Source organism: Drosophila mojavensis, unplaced genomic scaffold, assembly GCF_018153725.1.
Source record: "Drosophila mojavensis isolate 15081-1352.22 unplaced genomic scaffold, ASM1815372v1 contig_231, whole genome shotgun sequence".
NCBI classification, from domain to species: domain Eukaryota; kingdom Metazoa; phylum Arthropoda; class Insecta; order Diptera; family Drosophilidae; genus Drosophila; species Drosophila mojavensis.
In genome coordinates, this window is record NW_025318772.1 from 1227207 (window position 1) to 1250818 (window position 23612).

The following is a 23612-nucleotide window of genomic DNA, read 5'->3' on the forward strand; positions in this document are numbered from 1 at the left end:
CTGCCGCCGCCATTGACGCTGCTGCTGCTGCTTCCGTGCTGCTTGCCACACACTTTTCTATTGCACTTAACGTGTGCGTATATGTGAGTGTGTGTGTATGCATGGGAGTCGGCGCTATCGAGTATATTTGGATGTTTGTCTGGCTTTATTAATGATTTAATTGCATTTATGCCCCTAGGCGTGCGCTGACGACAGTCACGATGACGCGCGCCGCGTTGGTTGAGTTTCGTCATTAATTAATAAACTAAACAAAAGGTTAGACAACGAATTTGCAATTTGACATTTCATTTCGGCTGCCAATGGATAAACAAGTTAACTGCGATCAAAGTTGAGCGACAACAATAACAACACACGCAAGCACGCCACAGGCATGGACAAGTGCGAAAACAGATGTAACTGTAAGCACATGTAACTGTATTTACATACATATATTCATGCATCTGGGTAGTTTGTCGCAGAAATTCGTGTTTTCTTTATATTTTATTGGAATCTGTGACCGGTGCGCTAAATTTAACAGTATATTGCCGTGTTCCGCACAAGAGAATTTTTACCGAGCGCACGCTGCACGCGAACCGCCAAACGCTGCTGATTAGCTTCGTGTTGTTACTGTAAATCTTTGGCCGACGCTCTGCTCGCAACTGAAAATAACATCAGTCGCCTTCGGTGTCGCTGTCTCTGTCTCTGTCGCAGTCACTGTGGGCAGTGCAGCCTCTGCTGTCGTTGCCAGTGTGCAAAGTGGAAGTGATCTCAGCTGTTGCAGCAGCAGCTAATGACACTGAGAACCGATGATTAGGGCGCTCCCACACACACACACACATGCGGCCTCTCTCTTTCTACCTCTCTTAGTCTTCTTTTGCTCTGTCGTCGCTCTCTCGATTGCAAATGACAGCGCCAGCGCCAACATTTACTGTGGCGTTCTTTGAGCAACAGCAGCAGCAGCTACCACAACCTCACTTATGCTCTCTTTGGCTTTGCTCTCTCACTTACCCCCACACAACACGCACACTCAGACCTAAACGCAGACGTAGACGCAAACGCAGACGCAGAACACTTGCCGTACCCACACACAACACGCTGTCGAAAAAAAAAAAAAAAAAAAAAAATAAATACTACAACAACAATAAAAGCAAACAGCAAAAAATCAAAGCTAAGGTGTTTGTTATTTATACGCTATTCAACAACATGGGGTATATGCTAAACGTCATGCAGCCTGCTGCTGTTTATCGCTTAATTGTTGTTTTGCTTTCATTTATTACATTTTTATACAGAGGATTCAAAATGAATTGCATTGATTATTATTTTGAGAGTTCATTTATTTATTATTATTAAATCCTCAACAGCTTTTGACGCTAAAAATTACTAGCTGTACTGTAACTTTACTAATATCGAGCTGTAGGGTAAACACGCAGGAGTATTCGTAATCCACTTTTATTATTTTCGTGTGACTGTGACACGAAGAGGAATAAAACCTGAAACATTTATTTCGCTTTTGCTAATGCTAAATAACTTATTTCTGTCCTACCTTTTTCCAACATGTTTGTTGCAGTCAATTCTTTTTTTATTTCATTTTTTTTTTTAGTTTATTTGGTATGCTTTGCTACTTTTAACGAATATAATTTGTTTATATGAATTTTGCAGGTGGGCGCCTTTTGTTTGTTTAGAGCAACTCGAAATGATGTTCGAATATTTGCGCTCACCTCTGTCATATAAAAATGTCTGATGAGGCATTTTGGTTATTTACACGTTTATTTTTGTTGTTGTTGAAATTTTACATATTACAGACACAGACAGAAACACACGCACACAACCGCATACATAGATCACGCGGCGACAGTTGGTTTAACCGCAAGCAAGTGTTGTAGCTACTGTGATGATGCTCACAATGCTCATCATCATCAGTTGATGATGATAATTTTTATCGTGTTGATCATTGGCCGCACCAGCGAAGCGCAGCTTCCGGTTAGCGTTGTGCTTTGATCTGCTGCTCGTTTCTATCTTTATTGCATGTTTCGGTTTCTGTTGCTGTTGCTGTTTCAGTTACAGTTTCAGTTTCTGTTTCTCATTTTTCGTTGGCGCGCTTTGCTTTTGCGGTAATTGATTTTAACCAAGAGATCTCAACCTCTAGAGATGCTGATTGTCTCATCAATTGACAGCTATTTAGTTTAGCCGCGTTCCATTGCCATGTAAGGGCGTCCCCTCCCCGACTCGCCAGCCCCCTGTCGCTCACCTTGGATTAGCTATGTGTGACCCAATTCATGCGTCTGTGTTGGGTTTTACTGTGCGCATAATACAAACAGAGCGCGCTTTATGTGGCTATAGAAGATTTGACAAAAAACCCAACACCCACACACCCTAGAGGACCACACACACACACACACGCGTTTTTTATGTATTTGTTTAGACGCTCTCTGACATGTGAGACGACACGTAAACAATAGAACGAACGAACGAGCGTCACAACTGAAGTGTGAATAGATCTATTCATGGCACATTGTATGAAAAAGCAGCTTACGTCTAATGCTGCCGATTCGATCTATGGATATAGTATTTATAGCATTAACGGTTGATTAAATGCAGCAGCAAAGGAAAAGTAAAAATACAATTTATTGCAAACTGAGCCTTGTCTATCAAATGATATATAAATAGAAAATGATTAAGACATGAACATATAGAGCACATTTAATTAAATAAAATAATGTTAATAAATAGAGAGTGATCAGTACAATACTATTATGATTAAAATAAGATATAGATCGTATCTAAATAATAATAATAGTCCTTAAGTCTTTTAATTGTCTTACCTAGCATTAAATACGAAATGACTAAGATCAATTTATAATATAAAATATATTTAGCATACAGAATATACATATGTAGTACAATTTTATTTATCAAATTTATAGGTTAATATTGCATTTTTATTTATTTTAAATTAATTCTTTCATTAATTTGTTTATTGTATTGCAGCGAGAATCAATCTAAGCCGCGCCACACTGCGTATGCGCAACATGTAAACACCGTATGCAAGCATTACGCATACGCCGCATGAGCTCAATGCACTTATGAACTGTCGAATCTTCGGGCTTCTTTGGCATTTGTTTGCTTTGGCTGGTGCATCTATCGATTTGTTGCTGCTCTTCATATTTGCACATTGCATTGACACATTAAATCGCTGACTTTCCACGCCCACTTTCTTGCTGTTTGCGGCACAATGTCAGCTCAAACGTTGGCCCTCTGCCAGCCCAGCGAATCTGGAGCTGGGAAACCTTTGAAGTACATAACTATTGACATTGGATGTCGTCGCGTCATCGTTGCAATATTATATTTGTTATATTTGTTTAAGTTTACGTTATAAGCCAAAGGCTGTTAACGCCTTTATTTTTAGGCCTCCGAGTGCAAGAACTAATTGAATTTGTTTGGACATGGGCCAAGACAAGACTATAAAAGCAACGCTTGAGCCAGGCACAGACGCAGGTTTCCAACGACCAATCGCCGCGAATAGTCCGCTCCAGTGAAATAATATTCAGGGAAATTACAAAATCTATGTAAAAAGTGTTCGAAATTTAGAGAGATTAAAACTAATTTGCAGCTTTTTATGTAAAACGCAGAAGTTAGTGAAAACTTAAGCCGGGATCTAGCGGATACACAAATTCACAATGGAAAGGTAAGCGGGCCATCGGATAATGCTTATAGTATATATTGTTTATAAACATTTCTGTGTTGCGTAGCTTTGCAGCAGTAGCCACACAGCTGGGGCCACACTTTGCCCCACTGTCCAATGGATCGGTAGTAGACAAGGTGAGACAGAGAGAGAGAGAGAGAGAGAGAGAGAGAGAGAGAGAGAGAGAGAGTGAGACAAAGATAAGAGGATGGAGCTTACTTGTATTACTATCTCTCACAGGTCACACCCGATATGGCGCACTTAATTAGCCCATATTGGAATCAGTTTCCCGCCATGGACCCCATCTGGGCGAAAATTCTTACCGCTTACATGATCATGATTGGCATGATTTCCTGGTGTGGAAATGGCGTGGTGATTTACATATTTGCCACCACAAAATCGTTGCGTACGCCTGCTAATCTATTGGTCATCAACTTGGCTATATCCGACTTTGGCATCATGATCACCAATACGCCAATGATGGGCATCAATCTGTACTTTGAGACTTGGGTGCTCGGCCCAATGATGTGCGACATCTATGCCGGCCTGGGCTCGGCCTTCGGCTGCAGCTCAATTTGGTCCATGTGCATGATATCGCTGGATCGTTATCAAGTGATTGTTAAGGGCATGGCCGGCCGTCCAATGACCATCCCATTGGCATTGGGCAAGATAGCCTACATATGGTTCATGTCCAGCATCTGGTGCCTGGCGCCCGTTTTCGGCTGGAGCAGGTGAGCGGAAAACTAACAAAAAACTGAGGTGTCTCTATACTATGGTTCGATTTTGGGCAGATATGTGCCCGAGGGTAATCTGACATCGTGCGGTATTGACTACTTGGAACGCGATTGGAATCCACGCTCATATCTGATCTTCTACTCCATCTTTGTCTACTACATCCCGCTATTCCTGATCTGCTACTCCTACTGGTTCATCATTGCTGTAAGTTGAGCTGAGCTGTGCGAGTCTGACTTTCACTAATATGTCTTTCTCTCTCTCTCTCCCTTTAGGCCGTCTCTGCTCACGAGAAAGCCATGCGCGAGCAGGCCAAGAAGATGAACGTCAAATCTCTTCGCTCGTCCGAGGATGCTGAGAAGAGCGCTGAGGGCAAACTGGCCAAGGTCGCTCTGGTCACCATCTCACTGTGGTTCATGGCGTGGACCCCATACTTGGTCATCAACTGCATGGGCCTGTTCAAGTTCGAGGGCCTAACACCATTGAATACCATTTGGGGCGCTTGCTTCGCCAAGTCGGCTGCCTGCTACAATCCAATTGTATACGGCATCAGGTATACACATAACCATATTGACCCCTAGGTCATGATCAATTAATTCTCACACCCATTGCTCCACAGTCATCCCAAGTACCGCTTGGCTCTGAAGGAGAAGTGCCCCTGCTGTGTCTTTGGCAAGGTGGATGATGGCAAGTCCAGTGATGCTCAGTCCACAGCGACAGCTAGCGAGGCTGAGTCCAAGGCATAAGAGACAACGACAATAACAATAACAACAACAACAACAACAACAACAACAACTTATTACAACAGCAACAAAACAACAACAACATCAACAACAACAGCATGAACAACTGCAGCAACAGAACGAAACGCTTTCGAATAACAATAATACTAATTTGTTACATAACAGCACTATGTTAACTAACATATGTGAAATTCAAACTTCTGCAATGTCAATAAAGACTAAAAAAATCTATACAAAAAAAAAATAAATGCAAACGAACTAGAAAAGTTACATCATTGTTTTAACTATAGCATTCTTAGGAACTAACAGATGTTAGCCAGTGTAATGATTCTGTCTATGTTATTTTAACATTCTGTAATCTGTAAACTTAATTTAACAGATGAATCACACATTAATTATAATCGTATCAAAAACAAACACATTATTTAGTTAGCTCAACACTTTCATTTATTTTTCATAGTGTATTTCAGTTTATTATGTTTCTTTTTTTAATTTTTAATTAGTTTGTTTTTTTTTTTTTTTTTTTTTTTTTTTAATTTAAAGGCACTTAAGTTTCGTATTATAAATTAACATGCATAGTAGATAAAAGGCAAAAACAATGCACGCAGCACACATAGATACAATTTATGTGTGTGTGTGGAAAATTCATTTTAAGGCGTTTGAAAAACTTTCAACTTAAGGCTAGGCATTTGCAACTGTTAGTAACAGCACGAAAAATATGACAACATTTACAATTAAACAGAATCAGTTAAAACAACAACAATTCTCCTCTCTCCCTGTCCCATTCTCACTCCACTACTTGAAATCCAATTGGTTTCTGGGGCGGCTTAGTCATTCGCTGCAAGAAGCGTATTCGCTTTCGCTCTTCTTGAACTTGCCCTTGGCAAGGTTTATAATATCTTCATCAGTTGAATTTGTTGTGATGGTATTATTGTTGACCGGCTTGTCGTCCGTGTCGGATGGACTCTCCATGCACATCGAAGTGCAGGCGCGTTCCTGAATGATGAGTTTCCACAAGCGCACCTCGATGCCAACGCTAAAAGAAATCATATTGAATGGTTGTAATATTATAACAGAATATATATAGTATACATGAGAAAGGAAATACTAACCGCAGACCCAGACGCATTAAATCTAGTTTCTCCATGTTATAAATGAAGTCCTCAAACGTGAAACCTTCATTCAGTATGAGTGTCTTTGAGAATTCATCGATATGATGCTGCGCTAGCCACTGCTCCAATTGCTCGTCTATCTCGTGCAGACCAAAATTGTACTTGCTTAGCTGGCGGCGGGTGTTGGCATTTCGGATTGGACGCGGTGCAGAATTTCCCGCCCCGTTCGGACTCATTCTATGGCATTTCTTGTTGAAGCCGTTGAAGGTTCGTCTGCAAGACAAAGCGAAATAAAATCATTATAGATTTTAGTATTTGTCATATACGATCCTCGACTCACCTTAATCGCTTGCGACCGCCCATATAGATACTGATGCTATGCAGAGCACGCAGACTCTGACGATTCTGCTCCATAATCTCTAAGTGATTCTGCTTTTGATTGTCGCGTATATCTCGGAGGATTCGCACACACTCCACTGAGCCGATTCCATCCAATTGATCAGAGCCGCTGCCATTGCCACTGACTTGCACCTTATCAAACGCATTAGGCTGCTTCTCTTGAACCTCTGGAGTTGACTGTGGTCCTGCGTTATGCACGCTCTCATCGTCATTACCTGACAAATCCTTATCCGCCAAATTGGCGCCTAGTTCGGGTGAGAATATTGTGACAGCCGCCTGCACGGCGCGCTTAACTAGATTGTCCAACGCAAACATCCAATGCGGCTTGATGCAGTGCAGCCGCAGGGCCGACACAACCGCATCCTGAAATGAGTATAACGCCAAATGCAGATGATCCAGTGCGACGGTATCATTATCCAACTTCTGCTTCAGTTCGTTGATGGTTGCCTCCAAATGCTTCTCGTTCTCGTTTGAAATATAATCCCGCAGACCGCGTATTAGCAGCACCAGATCGCTATTACGTATGGCTATAAAGTTTTGATCGGCATTGATCTTCTTCTCCCAAATCTCGCAGATCTTCGATTCATCCAGCATCAGTACCTTGGATAGCGTGGCACGCCGCTGCGAATCCTTTTTCAAACGATAAAACCCATCCGTTTCGCTCGTATCACTAATGCTGGTACGTAGCGATGGCGTCTGTGGTTCGATGTCTGGCGACAGCAGATAGCCAGAGGAATTGCGACGTTCAATAATGAAATTCTGTGTACTACTTTCATTATCCACCGAGGCAGTGCCAAGCGGTGCGCTAAATGATGTATTATACGAAAAGTGAATAAAAGGCATATTAAAGTAAATTGCTAGTACTTACTCCAATTCGGGAGTGGTGGGCGTATTCGATGTGGTATGGTAGGTCAAAGGCGGATTGGATTTGTGCACCAAACGATCTGCAGGTACAGAGATGCTGCGTCCGAACTCTGAGGTGTTAATGGGCAAAGCAGGTCGCATCTTGCGCGGCTTACTGTAAGAGAAAACGAACCACTGTTAATAACTGAGCGATGACAATAGTCAACTATGTATGGCTTATTTACTCTGTGAGAAAAGGATCGTCGAGCAGTTCCAGTGCAGAAGGCCTATCCTGAACGCTAATGGCAAAGCAGCGCAGTATGAAGTTCTTGGCATTTGTGGACATTTCCTCCGGTATGTTGGGATGCTTCTTGTAGAAGCCCACCTTGAACATGGCTGCTTGTGGATTGCCCAGTTCGCTAAAGGGAGGGCTGCCCGTGGCCATCTCAACATTTGTGCAGCCAAAGGACCAAATATCTGCGGGCGGTCCATAGCCACGCACGCCCTGATCGATGACCTCCGGTGCCATGTACTGTAGAGTGCCAGCAAATGTATCTGTCATGGGGTTGATGCGCGCCAGGCGCTTCGAAGTGCCAAAGTCGGAGATCTTGACCACGCCGCTGTACGTGTTCACAAGCACGTTGTCGCCCTTGATGTCGCGATGCACGATGTCCTGCTCGTGTAGATACTTGAGACCCTGCAGTATCTGCTTGGAGTAGAAGGCCATGGTGGACTCGTTATCCTTGAGCGGACCCCACTTGGTCTTTAGCAAATCGGATAGCGAACCACCGGGCACCTGCTCCATGAAGATCTTGAAGAAGCCATCCTCCGATCGCGACCCTAAATACTGTACAATATTGCGATGACGCAGCTGCGAGTGCAGCTTGATCTCCTCGTGCAGCGGCTGCACATCCTGCGAGTTCTTCTCCGGCACCTCCTTAATGGCAATTCGGACTTGTGTCTGCTTATCCCGCGCCGCATACACCGTTCCATAGGTGCCCTTACCCAGCGTAATCTTGCGATTCTGCTCATTGTAATCGTACTCGTACTGCAAGTGTTTGATAAGTTAGCATACGGGTTTTTCGGTTCGCTTTGGTTCAATAACGCTCACCTCGATTTGCGCCTCATCAGTCTCCAGATTCACAAATACCTCCTGGTCCGCAGTCATTTCCAATATGCGATCGTAAAAGCGTTGCCGGCTCTCGGTGGACGGAAAGTAGATTTGAAAATCGTCCGAATTGTGATGCACATAGAGATAAGCACACAGATCGTCCCGTTTGTACAGACTAACAGACTTGATTTTCGAAGCAACAAACAGAAAGTCGTGCAGCTTCTTGCAGGCATTCTTCGAGTGAGCCACGCATATGTTGACAATCTGTATGGATTTCTCATCGGCATCCATGTTGATGGTCACATAACTGGGCATATAAATCTTGTTGGGTTCGAGTATCTGCAAAGGAATAAAATATTATTCAATGAGTGAATATTTCAATTGATCACCTAGAGTACATACCAATATAGGAAAACGTATACTATTAATCTCATTGACGTTTATGGCCTCCAGGAAGAAATCCATCCAGAACTGAAAGGCCTGCTCCTCAATGGGCACCTGTCGATCGTCGGGCTTGCGTCGAAAGCGATGTATTAACGATATGTTGCCAATAGTTGATTTGAGCGACCAAACAGGCGGCCTCAGCTTGAACATACACTCGGCTGCTTGGATGGCCTTGACGTAGTCCTCGGCAAGCACAGATATCTCAAAGAATGTGGCCACGTCCCAGTAGCCATTGAGCGTCGACAAGCTGCCCTTTTTGCCAATGAGATTGTTCAGTGTCATGCCAATATGCTGCAGCTCGACCGTATTGCTAAATTCCTTGCCTTCGATCACGAGCAGTGTAGCCAAATTTATGCCTGCATATTCATTTGGCTGCACTTCGAAGCTCTGGCGATACCACTTGATGGCATTTTCGAGGCTCGTCTTATCCGTACAGTCCGACTCCACGAACATATCCTTGTAGATACGTCCGCACAGGCACAACATGTCCGGAAAGTGATTCTCCTTCTTCTCGAGCGCTTTGAGTGATGATTCCAGTGCTTTCTCACGATCTCCCGGTCGATTGCGTCGATTCAATGCGAACGCATATAAGAAACTCATATTTCCTGTCTCCACATATTTGCGCGTATTTGGTATGTTCTTCAAATCATTCACCAGACGCACCATTGCATCATAATCCTGCACATCCCGCAGGGAGCACATAAAACTGTGCAATACCTCGCCAGAGAGAACGTGGGGATCGTCCAGGCGTTTACGCATCTAAAAATAACGCCAAATAAATTGAGTAATCATACTTCCAGACATGTATATGTAAACATAGGTATGTCCGTTGAACTTACCCCATGTAGAATGCTCTTTAGCTTATCGTCGCTGGGCGCGTAGGCATCACGCGCCGCTCGCATATCACTGAGAAATTTTTCCCGCATATGGGCCCTGCAGTGGGGAGAAAGAGTTCATGTAAATAAAAGGCCGGAATTGCAATGAAATGATGAGTGTGCTGCCAGTACGGACTTTGATTGTATTTCAACATCTTGCAACTTGCGCTTGAGCCTCGCCTGTAATGTGGTTGGCACACGCCCATCAGTTGGTTGCTCCTTGGTGCTGGCCTGGTTTGTTAGATTGCAGGTATTGGTCTCAGCGTTACGCTTATAGCTGAGAAACAGGTAGTTGGCACAAGAGAGCTGTAAAGCAGAGTTAAGATATTAAAGAGCTGGACATATTTTTTTGGGCGCCACTGTGATGCAGGCGATGTGCTGCATAAAACAATATTTGATTCTTAGCATTTTTCTTAGACAGATATACATTTATGGACATCAGCGTTAGAAGTGCAAGTTCACAACAAACAATATTTAATCTAGACAATACATATGCTACGTTATAAAAGAAATATTTATAAACGAAAGCAGACATGTATTTTTGGACGAAACTGTTTGTATAAAGTGAAATCTGTTTTGTGGATGCTATAATGTCAAAACAAATAAATTCCTCAAACATTCTTTAAGCTAGACATGCTTTTACGCACGCCACTGTTAGTGCAAGCAAGCATAGCGTTTGTTTATTGTGAGCATGCTTATGTGTGTGTGTGTGTGTGTTACGTTGTTTGTGTGTGAGCGGCGTGCGTGTTGTTTTGAGTTTTGCGTTGGCGTCCGTTCAGCTTTTGTTGTTGCTCTTGTTGTTATTTCTTTTATTGTTTTAGCGCTTCGTGCTGCAGCGGCCAAAAACAAAAATAACAACTATTTCTTATTTCACAGAACGGAAGCATAGCAAAAACTAACAGCAACAAACACGAGTGCTTGCTGCGTCTGATGTTAAAAAAAAAATCGAACTAGAAAAAGAACCCTATTGCTGTGTCATTTATCTTATCGGCAAAACAAGGCCGATTATGCTGTGTTTTTGTTCTTGCTTTGCATTCGCTGTTTTCTTTTTACTTTTTTACTGTCAACATCTTTGCAAATCTAAACGCGTGCACAACTGTTTGTCTACACACCTTCAGGCTGAGCGTCTGCTTCGACTCCAAATCGTTGTAAATTAAAATGTTCTCCTTCATGCCAAAGCTTTCGCGCACTCCATAGTGATAGGAGAGTGGACGCTGTTGGGTTAATATACTCAAGTCAATGACGGCTACATCAGCATTATAGAATGTTTCCAGCACATTCGTTTCGCCAAAATCCAACCGCTCGAACTGCAGAGACCGAATATTTTCAATTATTATTATTGTATAACATTCGATGTCTTTAGTTTTTTCTTTTTCCATTATTATTGTTGTATTTTCATTTGAACCGCCAACGCACCTGCACACGCTGAAAGTTCGCTCCAGCCGATTGTACAGCTTGTTTGACCTCCTCTAGGGCGCAGAGGCGATCCTCTAAATGATCGCCCACAATGGTGTCAATTACACAAACAACATCCATAGCTGATGTCGCTGTATTGGCCTATTGGGCTATTCCTGGCGCAGCGCCTATTGAAGGTTGACGCGGTTGGGAGGGTGATGGAGGGGTATACGTGAAACGCAGCAGAGCTAGTACGTTGTTGCTAACGTGCGTTGGGTTTGTTGCAAATTGTAAACAGCTTCATTACCACAAACTCGCGTAAATTACACAGTGCTAAATGTTTTATAACGTATTACTACCGAACAAAACGAAATTTTGTTGAAATGTGCACAGACTGGATGTTGACGCCGCCGTAAAATAGCTGACAGTGTGACCAAGTATAGCGCAAGTGGAAATACTTCACATGGTGTGATTTGTGTGTATTTAACAGAGCGTTTTAACAGCGCAATTCGCCTGCTGTACGGTAAAGTTTAACAGCAAAAGATTGCAAATAACTTGAATTTGGAGCTTGTTTATAAAAATTAGCAAATTCATAATTTTGAGTTTATTTCGTTACCATATATATAAAAAAATATTCATTTTAGGTAATTAATTTAAGGGGCCATTAAGCATAGCCAATAAATTTAATTTTACTTCGCCCACATAACACCTGTTGCGTGCCTAAAACGTATTTAAAATCGGGCATCTTTTAGTCTTTTCAAGACATTATTGCATTAAGACTTTTTACTTAAAAGTATGTTTTAAAGCGAGCTGGCATTATATAATTAACTTGCGTATTCCTTGATTACTGAGCCCGCCACAACCAGCCGTTGAATCTCCGAGGTTCCCTCGTAGATTTCGGTAATGCGCGCATCTCGATAATGGCGTTCGGCTGCCATGTCGGTTACATAGCCCATACCGCCCAAGACCTGGATGCACTGATGAGCACACAGTGTAGCCGCCTCGGAGGCAGCTAGTTTGGCCATTGCCGCCTCCTTCGTATAAGGCAGTTTGTTGTCCTTCAGCCAGGCAGCGCGCCAAGTTAGTAGACGGGCCGACTCCACAGCCAGCGACATATCCGCAATCTTCTGCTGTATGGCCTGTAGCTTAGATATGGGCTTGCCGAAGGCCTGACGCTTCTGCGCATAGTCAACGGCCAATTCCAGAGAGGCCTGCGCGATGCCCAGCGCCTGGCCAGCAATGCCAATGCGTCCGGCATCCAGAGTCTGCATCGCAATCTTAAAGCCAAGGCCCGTTCCGCCCAGCAGGTTTTCCTTGGGTATTTCACAGTCTTCGAATATGAGCTGGCAGGTGGAGGAGCCGCGTATACCCAGCTTGTCCTCTTTCTTTCCCAGCGAAAAACCCTTGATTCCCTTATCTACTATAAATGCGGAGATGCCCTTGTGCTTCAGTTGCTTGTTGGTGGTGGCAAAGACTACAGCTGCCTCCGCCTCGAAGGCATTCGTTATCCATGCTTTGGTGCCGTTCAACACATACCGATCGCTCTTCTCCGTGGCCACGGTGGACGCAGCGCCCGCATCGGAACCATTGCCAGGCTCGGATAGAGCAAAGCAGCCCACACGTTCGCCTGTTGTGTATGGCGTGATGTAGGCAGCCTTCTGAGCATCATTTCCAAAGCCCAGTAGTGGCCCCAAATACAGAGAATTATTGACCGACATTATCACGCCAGCTGAGGCGCAACCACGTGAGATCTCCTCCATGGCAATGGCATAGGCCAGATAATCCAAGCCGGTGCCGCCAAGTTCCTCCGGCACAGAGACGGCCATGAGACCCAGTTCGCCCATTTTTTTAATTTGTGCCCCTGGATAAAGATGTTCACGATCGAACTTTGCGGCATTTTCACCCACCAGCTCGGAGTTGGCAAAGTCACGGCATGTTTTCTGCAGCATCTGATGCGTATCTGGTAGCGCAGCGAGCGAGGCAATTTGCCTTCTATGCAGTGTCTGACGGGCTGATAAGGTGTTAAGGATGATCGAGTATACATATCAACAAGTCAAAGTCCAGTGGAAACGTTAACTTACCAACACTCAGACTGCTCCTTAATATTGACTGCATTTTGCTAAAAATAAATCTTAAATATACTTTTTCCTTAATTATTTAGCAAATTGGTAGCCGTGCTAAAGCAATTATTATGTTGTAAATTAAACCGCTTATTAAAAAATATGGATTCGATATGCATTTTTGGGTCTATCGATATATCATACACAAACGGCGGTCGCGTACTGCATTAACATACTGTTAGGCTTGCGGTACTTACAGCGCGGGCAATGCTAAAGTTTAAATTAAGCTGTATGATATTTCAATTTATAACCAACATAAATAATATTATTAAAAACTCATTTATTTTTATCTAAAACCCATACTTAGTATAAAAACCGCAGAATCTGTTCAATTTCAGCATTCATGGATATCAATAGATATGTTATCGTAAGGAGTACGCCTGCGCCGCTGAAAATCAGAGAAGAAGCAGACCAAATTTCGAGCTCTCACAAACTTGTTTAACGTTTTTTTTTATTGCACAATTACATTTAATTCTATAAAAAGACGAACACAGGGCACCATTTATTTGAAAGCGACAATAATAACTAGTGTTTATAAGTGAATTGCACGTGTTTCAATTGGCACCATACTTGTTTATTGATTTGCAGTCAAGTTTTGTGTATTTTTTTTTTTTTCTACCTTCATCATTTGTCTATTTTATTTATTTTTTCTTTGTATGTTTATGTTTTGCTAATTTATTTGAGAGGCTACAAATTGCTTCATCGTAAATCAGCTGGTAAGATGTTAAGCTATATTTTTGCTTAAATTTGTATAGACAGTAAGGAAAAGTTTTGACCACAAACAAGAGGAAAGTTTGTTTATTTACAAAGGCAAACAAAGTACGCAATAGCATAAATTCGAGCTTCTGCTTGTGCTTCTGCTTATGCTTTTGACAAGCCTCTGATATGTGGTAATAACTGGTGCAGCTGCAGCCTTCGACTAGTTAGAATTATCAGCGTTTTAGATAACGTTTAAATTTCATTCAGAATTTGTTAGTCCGGCCAACGCTTATCAAATCTCTACTCGATCACAAAACAAAAGCGAAGTCGAACGCTGATAACAGCATTGAGTTACCGCCTTAATCACTCACTCGCTGGCTATAAAAGTGCCTCTTATATCTGGCCAAGAGCTCAGTTACAGATCAACTGCCTGTCGGAGTTCCAGTGCCATTCTGTGAGTTAAACACGTTTCGTCCTTGTATCAGCTGTTCAATATCAAAATATATACTATATACGATCTGATAACATTTGTGATTGTGAAAATATATGATCGTAAATACATTAGAAAGTGTCATAAATAAATAAAAACTGTGTTCAAAGTGGATTAAGAACTGATATATAATACCCTATAAACCAAATCAACTGACATCACACCAATGGGAATATCTAGAAAGTGTTCTGAAATTAATTTTATAACTGAATTGCATAACTATTATTATATAAGAAATTAAAAAATTGTATTTTCCCAACCATAATGGAAATCTTATAATTTATCAAATCATAAACTTATGATTTATTATTGCCAACTCACCATGATTAACGTTATTCGCTAGACGTTTTCGAATCGCATATCTATAAATTGAGCATGGTTCAGATTCCTTCAATTCCAGATAAGATTTAATGCTGCCTTTTGAAATGGATTCCAGCTTATACAATGTGCTCATACAAATTAAAACAGATTTTTATCAGCAAATAGTACTTTATGTTTGTTTTTGTTTGATGAGTGCTTTAAATTTTGATACGTCAAATTAACAGTTATCATATTTATCATCTATATTATAGCGGCGCTTGTGGCTGTCAGAGCACACACGAACACACACCCACACACATACGAACACTGGCACAACAAATGACAAGTTATTGAGATATTGACATCGAACCGGATTGACAGTAATTTGAGATCAAAATGCAGTCCGTCACCGCAGATGAGTTGCCGGAGAATCCGCGCGAGAGATCGAATCCGTTGTCCTCGCTAATGTTTTGGTAAGTTCGAGAGATATATAAATATAAATTATATAATATTTAGCTCATTTACGTATTAATTTTTCCTTTACCCTTAGCTATACCATGCCGACATTTTTCAAGGGACGCAAAAAGACGCTCGACGAAAGCGATCTCTATAGGGCCCTAAAGGAACACAAGTCAGGTAAATACATGACTTTTCCAAAAATTATAAATAACCGCGAGTTAATAACTGAATCAGCATAGAAGGAAATCAAAGAGAAGAAATACTAAAAAAAAAAAAAAAAAAAATCTGATCAATAATCAAAAATAAACACTCAACATTTAATTCAAATGAATGTTTAATTGAAACAGCAAGTGCATTCCAGATATAACAAAATTAATTAAATGATTCGGTCTCCTAACTTCTTCATAAAGCAGCGAGAGTTTCTAGATATAAATAGAGCAGCTTTTCATTAACTTTAGTACAAACTTATGTTTCGATAAAAGTTATTAATTTTGGGTATATATAAATTTTATATATTATATTTATAATTAGATTATATAAACTTGCTTCTAATTATCTATTATTATCTATGAACTCAATACAACTAGGCTATAGTTATTATCTATGCAAATAAGTGCATTATATAGACACAACTCTTATCAATTTAGTAAACTCGACTTGCTTCGTTTATAAAGATTTTATTTTTATAGTCACTTAACTTGACTTTCTTACATCATGTCCAAAGGGCCTGAAATATAATTTCATTTGGGTTTTTTTTTTTTTTTTAACAAAACTCTGCTATGACAAATCTTACACAGTGTATTATCTATGGAAATATCAACTCTTCAGACATATTTTACGTGTGCTTTCGAGTGGCTAAAGGCGGTACAACCACGCACTGGGACGCCACTTAAAAGTACAGCAGCTTGTTGTTGTATTTTGTTTGGTTCTTCGATTAGATAGAATAGAGCATGTGAGCAGGAAGCCTGTCTGATGGATAAGCAGTCCATTTTTAGCTTGAGACATTTGGCGTGGTCTTTGCCATGCATAGGATCAGAGCTAACTATTGCATGCCAGATACATGGACATGTATTATCGGAAGCGATTCCTCATAAGTCTTATGGAAAGTCATCGCCAGATAAGATTTCTGTCAATTGACGCCTATAAAATATTCTATAATATGCAATAGGTTTAAAGTTTATCACGCTTATCAGTGGGAACTAGTTAATCATGGAAATTGAACTTTGATTTTTATGGAACCATTAATAAAAATAATAAAAATCAGTAGCTGTTAGTGCCAAAAAAGTTGAGCTCTGATAACTTTTTGATAACTTTGACAAGCAGGCATTGCCGCAATTAATGAGCTCTCGCCCAATTTGACCGCTCCATGATATATGAGATATACGAGAATATATCGCGCGCTCATTGGCCCTAAAATAAATGTGCCTATAGAGACACCAACGGCTGACAATAAGTGGGCAAGCGTCCAATCTAATCTGGCATGCGTCTTTAGTAAATATTTATATAGGTAAACATTGGCATATAGCTAATTCCCGGTTTTTTCCATTTATCAAATACTTGGGTCTAGTATATGGAGTATATAGAGTCTTATGGCCACTTTAGATTGGCCAAAAACCAGTGCGGAAGTGTCTCTGACTTAGTATGTACTATATACATTTCTATATATGGATGTGATATAGCATATAGTTAGGGGCCTGAGCGGCCGCACATACAACTAGCTTTGACCAGGTGCGATTAGCCAGTTAGCTGATAAGAGATAAGCCCACGAGACAGCTGACTGCGATAGGGGTTTTTTTTCTTGCTTTAAGAAGGCCATAATTCACATAGACAATGGAAACGCAAAGCTTGATATACCTATTTATGGCCGATAAAAATCATGGACTTGAATCGTAAAACCTTGACTCAGCATTCTTACTAATGAAATCACTTGTATATAATTAATCAGACTACTGTAAAGAGTAAAAGAAATAATCTAAGCTGAACTGCAGAATGCTCTGAATCGAACCTATAACTTAAACATTGAAAGTTAGGTAATTTCTGTTACACTTTGATTTAAAGTGAGCTGATATAAGAATTGATTAAGTAATTGTATGTATAAAGAATATATAAACTGTATAAAGAATATATAAACTGTGTAACTTTAATGTGTATAATGCAATATAATGGCAAGGCTTCGATTCGAGTTGATATACGCTAAACTTGATTACAATGTAATTTTTACTGAAATAATTACACGCCCATCCATACCACTTAGCTTTCAAGATATTTTTATAGTAATTGTGTGAACATTTTTACCTTTCAGATACACTTGGCAAGAAGCTGAGCAAGGCATGGGAGAAGGAGGTGGAGGAGAAGCGTAAGAAGAAGAAGGAGCCCAGCTTGTTCAAGGCAACGATGAGCGTCTTCGGCTTGAACTTTGGCTTACTCGGTTTGGCTTTGTTTATTGTGGAAATGGGTTTCCGGTAAGCGCCACACCTCCGTTCCCCCCTCACTAAATATCTGTAGTTATTTATGATCATAATTATGGTTCTTAATCCTTGACAGCGTGACACAGCCTCTGTGCCTGGGCGGCTTAGTGGCCTACTATTCGGATACCAACAATCTGGAGAGCGACGATAAGACCACAGCATATCTGTACGCCGTCGGCGTAATCTTGTGCAGCGCCTTCAATGTGTTATTCATGCATCCCTATATGCTGGGCATGTTCCACACGGGCATGAAGGTGCGCGTCGCCATGTGCAGCATGATTTATCGCAAGGCGTTGCGACTCAGTCGTACGGCACTGGGCGATACAACAATCGGCCAGGTGGTTAATCTCATATCGAATGATGTCGGCCGTCTGGATGTCTCCGTGATACACACGCATTATTTATGGCTGGGCCCAGTGGAGATCGCTGTGGTCACCTGGCTCATGTACCGGGAGGTAGGCAAAGTCCCAGATTGACTGTTAACTGATATACAAATTAAATATACTTTGCAATAAAAGCAGTAGAAATTTGCAAAGATAATCATCTCCTTTACCGTATCATAATCATTATATTTGCGTACTCCTCGACAGATTGGCGTTTCAGCATTCTTCGGCGTGGCTATTATGTTGCTCTTCATACCCCTCCAGGCATATCTCGGCAAGAAGACGTCGAGTCTGCGTCTGAAAACAGCTTTGCGTACGGATGAACGTGTGCGCATGATGAACGAAATCATATCGGGCATTCAGGTGATCAAAATGTACGCCTGGGAAATACCATTCAGCAACATGATCAACTACGTGCGCGGCAAGGAGATGAATGCCATCCGAAAGGTGAACTACATTCGTGGCACGCTGCAGAGTTTTATTATGTATGTGACGCGCATTTCGGTGTTTGTCAGTCTGGTGGGCTTCGTGCTGCTCGGCAAGCTGCTGACCGCAGAGAAGGCCTTTGCCATAACCGCCTACTACAACATTCTGCGTAACACAATGACCATCTACTTCCCCATGGGCATCTCACAGGTAAAAACAATCTTTCTTTACTCTAAAGCAATACCTTATGTGTTTGAAAAATAGGTTAACAGGACCTTAAAGAAGGATCTGTGTAAAATAATGACTAACAGAATTATTTAAGTTAATGTTTACATGCCAGAGATTAAAAATAATGGTTTTAACGGAAGTATTCAACTTGCATGTTTACATGTCTAGTTTATCACTTTCAGATTAACAAATTAATGTCGATTTGTTTAAACTTAAAAATGTAATATATTTAATCTTTTTCTGAGTTTTTTATTTCGTGAATATTAATTGTATTTTGAGTTGCTTCACCTGATATTCAAAAATATTAACAAAATTTACCCTGCACGCCGTTAACAGCGCAGATTTTAAAATAATGTTGATAACTTGAAATGTCACTGCTGCTTAACATAACAGATCTATGTTGCTAAGTGGCGGGATAAATGAACTTTTCAATATGAATAAACAAAGTTAAATGATTTATTATTATATTATAAATTGTTGCACATTCTGTTATTAATTTCTCAACAGTTTGCTGAGTTGCTCGTATCCATTCGCCGTATACAGAAGTTCATGATGCATGAGGAGACGAAAGTGCGCGACAAATCTCATGATGCGAACGATCAGAAACTGAAGCCGCCCGGTACCATTGTGGAGGAGGCTGTGGCCACAGTGACAGGAGTGCTGAAGCCGAACAGTCGCCGGTCTAGCGAGACGGAGGTCGGCATAAATATTACCAAGATGAAGGCCAAGTGGGATTCCAAGTCTACCGAGTATACGCTGGATAACATTAATCTGAAGTTCAAGCCGCGCCAGCTGGTGGCTGTCATTGGACCTGTCGGTGCTGGCAAGTCCAGTCTGATACAAACGGTGCTCGGCGAGCTGCCTCCGGAATCGGGCAGTGTAAAAGTGAATGGCACCCTCTCGTATGCATCCCAAGAGCCGTGGCTGTTTACGGGCACCGTGCGTCAGAATATCCTGTTCGGTCTAGCCATGGACAAGAGTCGCTATCGCCAGGTGGTGAAGAAGTGTGCGCTGGAACGTGACTTTGAGCTGCTGCCGTATGGAGATAAGACAATTGTGGGCGAGCGTGGTGCCTCCCTGTCTGGTGGCCAGAAGGCACGTATCAGTCTGGCACGAGCAGTGTACCGCAAGGCCGATATCTACCTGCTGGATGATCCCCTCAGTGCTGTGGACACTCATGTAGGCCGTCACCTGTTTGATCAGTGCATGCGCGGCTACTTGCGGGATAACATTGTGCTGCTGGTCACCCATCAGCTGCAGTTTCTGGAGCAGGCCGATCTAATTGTCATTATGGACAAGGGCAAGATCAGCGCCAAGGGCACCTATGAGTCCATGTGCAAGAGTGGCCTGGACTTTGCCCAAATGTTAACCGATCCCAGCAAGAAGGAAGAGGGCGCCGGCGATGCACCCGACAAGCGAAAGCTATCGCAGATCAGCACGCGTCGCAGCCGACAGAACAGTGTATCGTCCATGGAATCGGGCGCCGAATCCGTGGTAATGGAGTCGCCCATGCAGGCGCAGGAAGCTCGCACCGAGGGACGCATTGGCTGGAATCTCTACAAGAAGTACTTCGCTGCCAATGGTTACTTCCTATTCATTGTGTTTGCCTTCTTCTGCATTGGTGCTCAAGTTCTGGCCTCGGGCGGTGATATGTTCTTATCGTACTGGTAAGTAAACAACTGGAAAACTTACATACATATGCAGCTCGCAAATGTGTAACTGTTGAGCGTCCGCTAGTCGTTCCCGATCGGCTGTGCTTATTTCGCTCAAACTATTCCCTGTATTAGTTGAGTGTCTTATACGAATCGTATCAGTCCCTAAACGATTTTCGTTAAAAGAGCACCACACGAATAGTTCAATTCAACAGCAATCAAATTCGAAAAACCCGAAGTCTCTTACTCAGAGCGAAAGCGATTAGATGTGATTTTTGTTCAGTTGATTTCGTCAACAGAGCGTAAACAATCAAGACATGTAATCTTTACATTATGTTAATAATGCAACTGCTAATTACTAGTATGTGGATGTTATCTAACAGTATGTTGATAATATAACTAAATTCAATATTATGCTCACCTCATTTTCAGGGTCAATAAAAACGAAGGCGAAGCGGAAACCTTTATGTCACGGTTGCGTCGCTCCTTCATGCCGAGAATCAACAGCGAAACGGATCCCGTCGATATATACTATTTTACGGCTATCAATGTCTTGGTGATTGTGTTCTCTCTGGTGCGCAGTGTGCTCTTCTTTTACTTGGCTGCCAAGAGTTCGACGACGTTGCACAATAAAATGTTCCAAGGCGTGACCCGAGCGGCAATGCATTTCTTCAACACAAATCCCTCGGGTCGTATTCTGAATCGTTTCTCCAAGGATTTGGGTCAGGTGGATGAGATTCTGCCATCAGTCATGATGGACGTCATGCAGATCTTACTCGTTATCCTGGGCATTATCGTGGTGCTGTGCATTGTGAATGTGTGGTATCTGCTGGTCACGTTCATCTTGGTGATCATCTTCTATCTGCTGCGCTCCTTCTACCTGACTACGTCCAGAGATGTTAAGCGATTGGAGGCTACAAGTATGTGCTGAGCAACAGATTCATTGAGTAATCCACATTTTATTTATGCTTACTCTCGATCTCTCACAGCTCGCTCGCCGATCTACTCCCATTTGAGTGCTTCGCTGAATGGTCTGGCTACGATACGAGCTTTCGGTGCACAGAAGGAGCTTATTGAGGAGTTCGATAATTTCCAGGACTTGCACAGCTCTGGCTTTTATATGTTCTTGGCGACGAGTCGTGCCTTTGGCTATTGGCTGGATTTGATCTGTGTGCTCTATATCGCCATAGTGACGCTTAGTTTCTTCCTCTTCTCGCCCGAAAACGGTGGCGAGGTCGGCTTGGCCATAACCCAGGTGCGAATCGCTATAACAAATTGTCTGCCGAATTCTTCTAACCAAGTTCTTCGTACAGGCTATGGGAATGACAGGCATGGTGCAGTGGGGTATGCGTCAGTCCGCCGAGCTGGAAAACAACATGACGTCGGTGGAACGTGTCGTTGAGTACGAGGATCTGGAGCCGGAGGGCGACTTTGAGTCCAAACCAAACAAGAAGCCACCAAAGGACTGGCCTGATGAAGGCAAAATTAAATTTGATGACCTGAGCTTGCGCTACTTCCCCGACAAGGATGCGGACTATGTGCTCCGTTCGCTGAACATTGACATCAAAGCCTGTGAGAAGGTTGGAATTGTGGGACGCACGGGCGCCGGCAAGTCATCCCTGATCAATGCGCTGTTCCGCCTGTCTTACAACGAGGGCGCAATCGTGATCGATCACCGCGACACCAACGAGCTGGGTCTACATGATTTGCGCAGCAAAATATCAATTATACCCCAGGAGCCGGTTCTGTTCTCGGGCACCATGCGATACAATTTGGATCCCTTCGATGAGTACTCCGACGTGAAGCTCTGGGAGTCACTGGAAGAGGTCAAGCTTAAGCAAGTGGTTGCCGACTTGCCCAGCGGCTTGATGAGTAAAATCTCCGAGGGTGGAACCAACTTCAGCGTGGGTCAGCGCCAGCTGGTGTGCCTGGCCCGTGCCATACTCCGTGAGAATCGCATCCTGGTCATGGACGAGGCGACGGCCAACGTGGATCCGCAGACAGATGCTCTCATTCAGAATACCATTAGGAATAAGTTCAAGGACTGCACAGTGCTAACAATTGCCCATCGGTTGCACACGGTCATGGATTCGGATAAGGTTCTGGTTATGGATGCAGGACGTGCCGTTGAGTTCGCTTCGCCCTTCGAGCTGCTCACCGTGAGCGAGAAGAAGGTGTTCCACAGCATGGTCAAGCAAACAGGCGATGCCACATTCGATGCTCTGCTCAAGGTTGCACAAAAGGTGAGTCTGCTCGGAGTAATATATCCTAAATGACGTCATTAAATATATCTTGTATAATTTATTGAACAGGCGCATGAGGATAATTTGCGGTTGAAAAAGGATTCTTGACATTTCGCCGTGCCGAAAGCTTTTAAAGACTACATACTTAAGATACTGGAACCAATTACGAACCACCCGGCTGCCAATGCGCGCATACAAAAGACCTTCCTATTCGCCGAGGCCTCCAAGCAGAAGCTATTAGGGTAGCCCAAGTTAAAGTAATGACAAAAAGGATAAGCAAACAGTAAACAATCGTTAAGCAAAGGATTTTTATAACACAAACAAAAACATACACACACACACACACATATATGTACAAATGAAATCCAACTAAATGTTAGTTGAATTGAGATCGTAGAACTATATAGTACGAGATGTATGACAATAAGAGCTCAATTTGGAGCATCTAAATTGATATCATAAACTAAATGAAAAGACCTTTAAAAGGTCGCATAAAATGTGTTCCGTAACGACAATAACGATTATTTAAAAAAAGAAGAAAAAAGAAAACAACAAAAGATTACTATAAACTGTTACGTCTAGTATTAATGTGTGTGTTTTTATAGTAATTTATTAATGTACAGGTATACAAAATAAATGTAACAATTTCTTAAATTTTTATTTCCAATTTTTTGTTTCACAAGATATATATATATATATTTTTATTTCTATTATTTTCACATTGGCTGTTCAGTTCGTTAAAGCAACTAATAGAACTGCATTTAAATCATCTATAAAATATAGAGATTCAATGCATTTAACAATATCAAAAACAAATAAAGAGAAAAAT

At 42.0% G+C, this 23612-nt stretch overlaps 4 protein-coding genes across 4 annotated transcripts; 2 read left to right on the forward strand and 2 right to left on the reverse strand.

Annotated features, from left to right (window-relative positions):
• The first annotated feature begins 3463 nt into the window (after positions 1-3463).
• Positions 3464-5406, forward strand: LOC6574567 (opsin Rh1). Its single transcript, XM_002000574.4, has 6 exons — positions 3464-3664; positions 3729-3798; positions 3902-4392; positions 4453-4600; positions 4669-4946; positions 5013-5406. Exons 1-6 carry the CDS (start codon positions 3657-3659, stop codon positions 5137-5139), a joined length of 1122 nt encoding a protein of 373 aa, XP_002000610.1. The 5' UTR covers positions 3464-3656; the 3' UTR covers positions 5140-5406.
• A 237-nt stretch (positions 5407-5643) lies between these two features.
• LOC6574568 (mitogen-activated protein kinase kinase kinase 15) lies at positions 5644-11757 on the reverse strand. The gene is made up of 11 exons (XM_002000575.4): positions 11337-11757; positions 11033-11227; positions 10057-10226; positions 9885-9978; positions 9004-9804; positions 8602-8940; positions 7736-8538; positions 7516-7665; positions 6589-7452; positions 6249-6521; positions 5644-6172 (listed from the first exon to the last, which is right to left on the reverse strand). Exons 1-11 carry the CDS (start codon positions 11454-11456, stop codon positions 5968-5970), a joined length of 4014 nt encoding a protein of 1337 aa, XP_002000611.1. The 5' UTR covers positions 11457-11757; the 3' UTR covers positions 5644-5967.
• Positions 11758-11883: 126 nt separating this feature from the next.
• On the reverse strand, positions 11884-13547 carry LOC6574569 (short-chain specific acyl-CoA dehydrogenase, mitochondrial). The gene is made up of 2 exons (XM_002000576.4): positions 13397-13547; positions 11884-13326 (listed from the first exon to the last, which is right to left on the reverse strand). The coding sequence occupies exons 1-2, from the start codon at positions 13428-13430 to the stop codon at positions 12140-12142; spliced, it is 1221 nt and encodes a 406-aa protein (XP_002000612.1). The 5' UTR covers positions 13431-13547; the 3' UTR covers positions 11884-12139.
• A 316-nt stretch (positions 13548-13863) lies between these two features.
• Positions 13864-23437, forward strand: LOC6574570 (probable multidrug resistance-associated protein lethal(2)03659). Its single transcript, XM_032727901.2, has 11 exons — positions 13864-14151; positions 15197-15397; positions 15475-15560; positions 17686-17845; positions 17928-18306; positions 18442-18870; positions 19396-20555; positions 20973-21460; positions 21530-21795; positions 21854-22783; positions 22853-23437. The coding sequence occupies exons 2-11, from the start codon at positions 15321-15323 to the stop codon at positions 22889-22891; spliced, it is 4014 nt and encodes a 1337-aa protein (XP_032583792.1). The 5' UTR covers positions 13864-14151; positions 15197-15320; the 3' UTR covers positions 22892-23437.
• The last annotated feature ends 175 nt before the right edge of the window (positions 23438-23612 follow it).